The 6,000-nt window shown below is 60.7% G+C and overlaps 1 protein-coding gene across 1 annotated transcript; it reads right to left on the bottom strand.

The window, feature by feature from the left end:
• Positions 1-1,741: 1,741 nt before the first annotated feature.
• LOC130263076 (serine/threonine-protein kinase pim-1-like) lies at positions 1,742-5,169 on the bottom strand. The gene is made up of 7 exons (XM_056510548.1): positions 5,011-5,169; positions 4,832-4,882; positions 4,262-4,628; positions 3,474-3,650; positions 2,692-3,228; positions 2,211-2,353; positions 1,742-2,030 (listed from the first exon to the last, which is right to left on the bottom strand). Exons 1-5 carry the CDS (start codon positions 5,080-5,082, stop codon positions 3,122-3,124), a joined length of 774 nt encoding a protein of 257 aa, XP_056366523.1. The 5' UTR covers positions 5,083-5,169; the 3' UTR covers positions 1,742-2,030; positions 2,211-2,353; positions 2,692-3,121.
• Positions 5,170-6,000: the final 831 nt, after the last annotated feature.

The raw sequence follows: 6,000 nt of genomic DNA, 5'->3' as shown, positions 1-6,000 counted from the left end.
CAAACAAGGCATGTTGGATTCCATGGCCTTGTTCAGCTTCTAAATACAGAAAGGTCAATCCATGTTTCACTAATGAGTGCACACATCTATCAGAGTGCTAATGACCATGCATATTTCCTTAATGAGTGGATACAAAGATAACCTTCGGTTGGAAGGTTCATCCAGAGTCACCTTTGGCTCAGGGCCTGTTGTTCAGCCCTCAGTCAGGGCCTCTTGTCCAGGCTTTGGTACTTTAGGGATGTGATCTAGTGGTGGGCTTGACAGTGCTGGGTAAACAGCAGGACTATCCCAAAGAAAAGATTCTGTAATTCCAGGATTCCATCTGCTGGGCTCAGTTAGGTCCATGTTGGCAGCACTACTTAGGTCAAAAAGCTCCCTCTTGCTCAGCTCTTGTGGCCTAAGGCTTCAGCTCTTTTAGCTCCTGGTGCTCAGCTGCTCATGCTGGGCAAGACGACTCGGAGAGAAGAATACAGTTCATCCAATTCCTTCTGGGACACTGAGAGGGGAGGGTGTGGAACCCAGAGCATGGTTTGGTGTCGCCTCCTCCCTTCCCTTCACACCTTTCAGCACTTTGAACCAGCCAAGAGCTTTCTCCAAGAGTGCAATGAAGCAGCTGTTCCTGCTTCCAGCTCTGGCTCTTCCCAGTCTCTGACCTTGACTGATTTTGTCCCTCTTGCTGTGCCCTCTGTTCCCCCTGTGCTCCGTGGCTGCTGCCCAGGGCTGTGGAACTGGCACAGATCAAGGGCTCCAGCCCCTCCTTTCTCTGTCCTTGGAGCTGCCTGCTCACAGCAGCCTTTTCCATCTGCAAGTGCCACATGAGAGGGAGTCCCCACCTCTGTTCCTTGCACAACCTCCAGGAGCCCAGAGCTGCCATCTCAAGTCCCTGCTGGCACTGGGGGCTCCAAGGTGCCCCAGGCTGCTGTGACACCACTGCACACGGGAGGGAAGAGTGGCAGGGGCTGTGCTGAAAGTCAGGTCCATGTGCTGCTGCTGCTGCTGCTGCTGCTGCTGTCGGGGTCATTTGTCCAGCCCTGCCCCAGAGTCAGGGATCAGATCCAGGCACTGCTGCTGCTCCCTCGGGACCAGCCACAGTTTGGGTGTTGCTGTCAGTGCCAGCAGAAGTGGTGGCTGGAGCAGTGGGTGCTGACAGTGCCCCAAGCCCCAGGGCCAGAGGGGTCCCTGGGCTGGGAGGGAGTTGTCCCTTGTTCTCCCTCTGCCCCACACAGAGCTGGGCTGGGCACAAGTGGGGCAGCACAGCAAACAAGGAGGCTGCGAGTCTCTTCCAGCCCTGTCTGCTCAGAGTTTGGCCCTTGGAGCTCCAGGAGGGCAAAGGCAGCTGCTCCTGGTCCCTCTGTGTGTCCCGTGTTCAGCAGTGCTGCTCCATCAGTCTGTGCCCAGCAACGGGGAAAAGCCTCAGCCCTGCAGGGCCAGGAGCTGCCGGGCTCTGCCTGAGCAGCTCAGCCAGCGGGAAGGAGCTGCTCCACACGGGAACCAGGAGCCAAGGACACTCTTTTTATGGCATGTTTTCTGGTTTAAGGAAAAGAAAATAAAAAATAAAAGGAAAAACCATGGAAAAAATGTGAAAGATAAAAACAAAATGAAGGTGTTACTGAAAAATAGTTCATACCTTTGGATAAAGGAGTAACTGATTTTTTTAAAAGAAGAACTAAGTTATTTACTTTGTGCTGATGGTGATGGCATGGGTCCATCTTACTGACCTCAGCAGACTATTTTAAATTGTGGTTGAAGCAAGATGAAATGGCTTTGTGCCCTGCCAGCTTCAAGCAGGACTGGGAATCTAAACTCTGTCAACCCCCAAATCCTTTAGAAGATGCCCTTCCTTCTCACCCTTCAAATGAGGTGCACATTTCCTTTAAATTGTCAGTGATTTCTTAAAGATGGAAAGTCCCACTTACAGCTTTTTGCTCTGGCTTGGAAGTGTAGAAGGACAATTCTCCATCCATCAGCTCCAGGCTGCACTGCCTTAGGAACACGGCCCGCTCGCCAGGTTTTGCCCACTCGTGGCACTTCTAGAGGAAGGAGAAAGTGCAACTGCACAATTCCAGCCAAGAAGGAATGAAGAGCGGAACAGACAAAACATCCTGTGGAGATCCAGGGGTTCAGCTGGGACCATGGAGAGTTTGGATTCTTGCCAATTGGGTGTGTGTCCCTAACTGCAATCTCTTGGCGTGCAGGAGCATCTCACTCACCTGCAAAAGCAGAAAGCTCAGGCGCTGTGCTCGGAACGGGCTCGTCTGATGCAAAGCTGTCAGAGCCCTGTGAGGGCACAGCCCTGTGCCCAGGGCTGAGCCCAGCAGAGCCCAGAGCTCCTCAGCATCCGCAGAGCCCAGCTCTAAGGAGAGAAACCAGAACCCGCCCGTCAGCTGAAGGCTCCTGTCCCGCTTGTCCCAGCCCCCGCGGTGCCCAGGCCATGCTGGCTGTGCCCAGAGCTGGGCACAAACCTCCCAATCACTGCTGCCTCTGGGAGCAGAGCAGGAGGGCAGCACGTGTGCCCAGCCTGCAGCCAGCCATGGCACATCCAGCCCCTCAGCAGCTGCCCAGAGCCAAAAAGCAGCTTGGCAGCCCACTGAAGAATTTGCTGCATCCACTCAGCAAAGGGGGGAACCTTTGGTGCCCGGCCAGGCTGCGCCATGTCCAGATCTGGGAGCATTCCCCTGGCTGGGGACTCACCTGCAAATTGGGTGTGGAGCATGTCTTTAAAGAAAGTGCCAGAATCAAAGTTGATCATCTCCAGCTGCCAGTGGCCAGGTCGAGGAAGAGGTTGCCATCCTTGAGGTTGTCCTTGTAGCAGCCCCACCTGGGACACCTTCTCCAGGGGCTGCTTCTCCTTCCCTGGGGGCCAGACCAGGCTGTCAGTGCTCTGCCCAGGGACTCAGCCATCACTGAAGCAGGACAAGTAAAACCAGGTTGGATGGTGGTCGCCAGTGCTTGCAAGACCAGCTCAGCTCCAGAACAGATGTTCCCATCTGATGACCCCTGCTCCGTGGTACAGGCAGGACAAAGAAGTCTGGGTTTCTTTGCTTCTTATCACCAAGAGATGTGTGGAGCTATTTTATCCAGGCTCCTGGATCAAATGGTGCCTGTGAATCTCTCCCATTTTCTAGGGCAGATGAACATCCTGCAGCCAAGGGTCATAGAACAGATCTTCCACAGATGGCCTGTCCAAGGAGCGCATGGATAAACACCAACTGATAATATCTTGGCACTCTGGGGAGAGAAACCACAAATCACCAGGCAGTTGGACAAGGATCCTGTTTGCTTTGCCCCACCATTCCCGTGCCTGGGCTCTGCTGGATGTTCTCACAGCTGTGCCTAAACTTTCCAGTCAATTCCCCGTTTTGGAGGACAGCAGGACATGTGCCACCTCCTCACAGCTGCCAGAGCAGGATGGTCACAAGCCCACAGCTGTCTCCCAGCACTGGTATTCCCTGTGCCCAGAGATGAGGATCCACCTTGAGAGAGCTGTTGTGGGAACTTGAGCTGGCCCCAGATGATGTCCTGGCCCTTCTGGAACGGGTGCTTCCCGCAAACCATCTGGTACAACAGGATACCCAGGGACCAGATCGTTGCTGCCTCGCCGTGGTAGCATTTGAGGTGGGTCCATTCTGGGGGGCTGTAGGACAGTGTTCCTATGGAATACAGATGGAGCTCATCAGGGGGATGCTGCTGCTCCCAGAGCCTCGCCCCAGCATCCCTGGGCATGGGGGGGCTGCACCAGTGGCAAAGGGGGTGACCCACTGCCTCCTTGTGAGCACCTGGCTCTTGTGTACAAAACTGGGGCTGGAAAAGAAGCCACTGCTATTGGGAGAGGGCAGCAGAAGCCCTGGGAAGGCCAACTAGGACACACAGAAGAAAAACCCACCCAATGGTGAGAAAAACCCACTCCCCTCCGTGCCTGCATTGCCCTCAAAAAACATTAATAAGCTAAGGCAAACAAGGGCAGCAAAGCAGTCCAAGCCCTTCCTCGCCTGCACACCATACTGAGCAGTGCCCAGGTCTGACCCCCCTCTCTGCCACCCCCACGGGGTTTGTGTCGGGCTGGCTGCCCCAGCTCCAGCCACGGCTGCGTGGGTGGTGAATGCGGTTGGCAGGGCTGGCAGCTGGCCCCCCTCTGACCCCCACTCAAAAGCAACTTGGCTGCAGAAGCAATGCCATGGCCTGCAGCAAAGGGGGGAATCCTTGGTGCCACAGCCAGGCTGGGCCATGAGATGCCCAGGAACATCCCCCAGGCTCGGCTCACCTGCAAACTGGGTGTAGACTGTGTCCTGGAGAAAGGTGCCACAGCCAAAGTCAATCAGTTTGAGCTGCCCGCTGTCCAGGTCCATGATTATGTTGGCCGGTTTGATGTCCCTGTGCAGGACCCCGCAGCTGCTGCAGTGCCGCACGGCCTCCAGCACCTGGCGGAACAGCCCCCGCGCCTCCTCCTCCGGCAGGAACCTCCGAGCCGCGATGAAATCAGAGAGGTCCTGACATCGCTCCGGACGCTCCAGCACCAACAAGAAGCAGCTGGGAAGCTCGAACCACTCCAGCAGCTGAATGACTCCAGGGAAGCCAGTGGACACCTTGTCCAGCAGCACGATCTCCAGGGGCGCACGGGCGCCGTTGGGCTGCGCGAGGAGCACGATGCCGTCAGCGGGGCTGAGGCCGTGCCAGGGCTCTGGGACTCCTCAGCCAGCCCGGGATGCTCTGCACCCCCGCTCACCCCACGCCCGCTCTCCCTGCAGGGCTCCCGGCGGCTCCCACCCTGCCGGGCCCCGGCTCCTCGCCGCCCGGCACGCCCCGGCTTCTGCCGCTGGCCCCGCTCACTCACCAGCTCGCCCCAGCGCCGGATGCGACCCCGCGGCACGCGCTTGATGGCCACCTGCGAGCAAGGGGCAGCAGCGGGCTGAGCTCGCCGCCCGGCACGCCGCGCTCCAACCTCCCCTTCCTCGTCTCCTTCTTCTTCCTCCTCCCTCCTCCTCCTCCTCGTCCTCCGCCCCCGCCACTCACCGGGGCGCCGTCCGCGAGCCGGGTGCCCGAGAAGACGCTGCCGAAGCCGCCTCTGCCCAGCAGCGAACCCATCCGGTACCGCTCCTGCAACGCCTCCAGCGACTTCCCTGCGGGCGACACGCGGCTGTCAGCGCTCGGCCCGGGGCCAGACACGGCCCCCGACCGCCCCCCGACCGTCCTGGGCCGGGAATCCCCACCCGCCCCGGGCCCCGGCGGAGCTCGGGAGGAGCCGGGGCCGGGGTTTGAGCACTCGTTGGGGCCGGGGCCGGGGCTGGGACTGGGCCTGGAGCTGGGGCCAGGGCTGGGACTGGGGCTGGGGCCGGGGCTGGGACTGGGGCTGGGGCCGGGGCTGGGACTGGGACTGGGACAGGGACTGGTCCTGGGGCCGGGGCTGGGGCTGGGGCTGGGGCTGGGGCTGGGGCTGGGACTGGGACTGGGGCCGGGGCTGGGGCTGGGGCTGGGGCTGGGACTGGGGCCGGGGCTGGGACTGGGCCTGGAGCTGGGACTGGGGCTTGGACTGGGGCCGGGGCTGGGGCTGGGGCTGGGGCTGGGGCTGGGATTGGGCCTGGGGCCGGGGCTGGGACTGGGCCTGGAGCTGGTGCCGGGCCTGGGACTGGGGCCGGGGCTGGGACTGGGGCCAGGGCTGGGGCTAAGGCTGGGGCCGGGACTGAAGCCAAGGCTGGGGCTGGGGCTGGGGCTAAAGCTGGGGCTGGGGCCAGGGCTGGGACTGGGACTGGGCCTGAGGCCGGGGCTGGGGCTGGGACTGGGCCTGGGGCTGGGGCCGCGGCTAGGGCTGGGGCCGGGACTGAAGCCAAGGCTGAGGCTGGGGCTAAAGATGGGGCCAGGCTGGGGCTGGGGCTGGGGCCGGGGCCGGGGCCGGGGCCGGGGCCGGGGCCGGGGCCGGGGCCGGGACAAGCGGAGCCAAAGAGAGGCGATGCCGCCCCCGCCCCAGGCACTGATGCCCAGACAACAGCGCCACAGCCAGGACAG

Source organism: Oenanthe melanoleuca, chromosome 25, assembly GCF_029582105.1.
Source record: "Oenanthe melanoleuca isolate GR-GAL-2019-014 chromosome 25, OMel1.0, whole genome shotgun sequence".
NCBI classification, from domain to species: Eukaryota; Metazoa; Chordata; class Aves; order Passeriformes; family Muscicapidae; genus Oenanthe; species Oenanthe melanoleuca.
The sequence above is the reverse complement of the archived record's forward strand: the minus strand, read 5'-3'. Positions and strand labels throughout refer to the sequence as shown.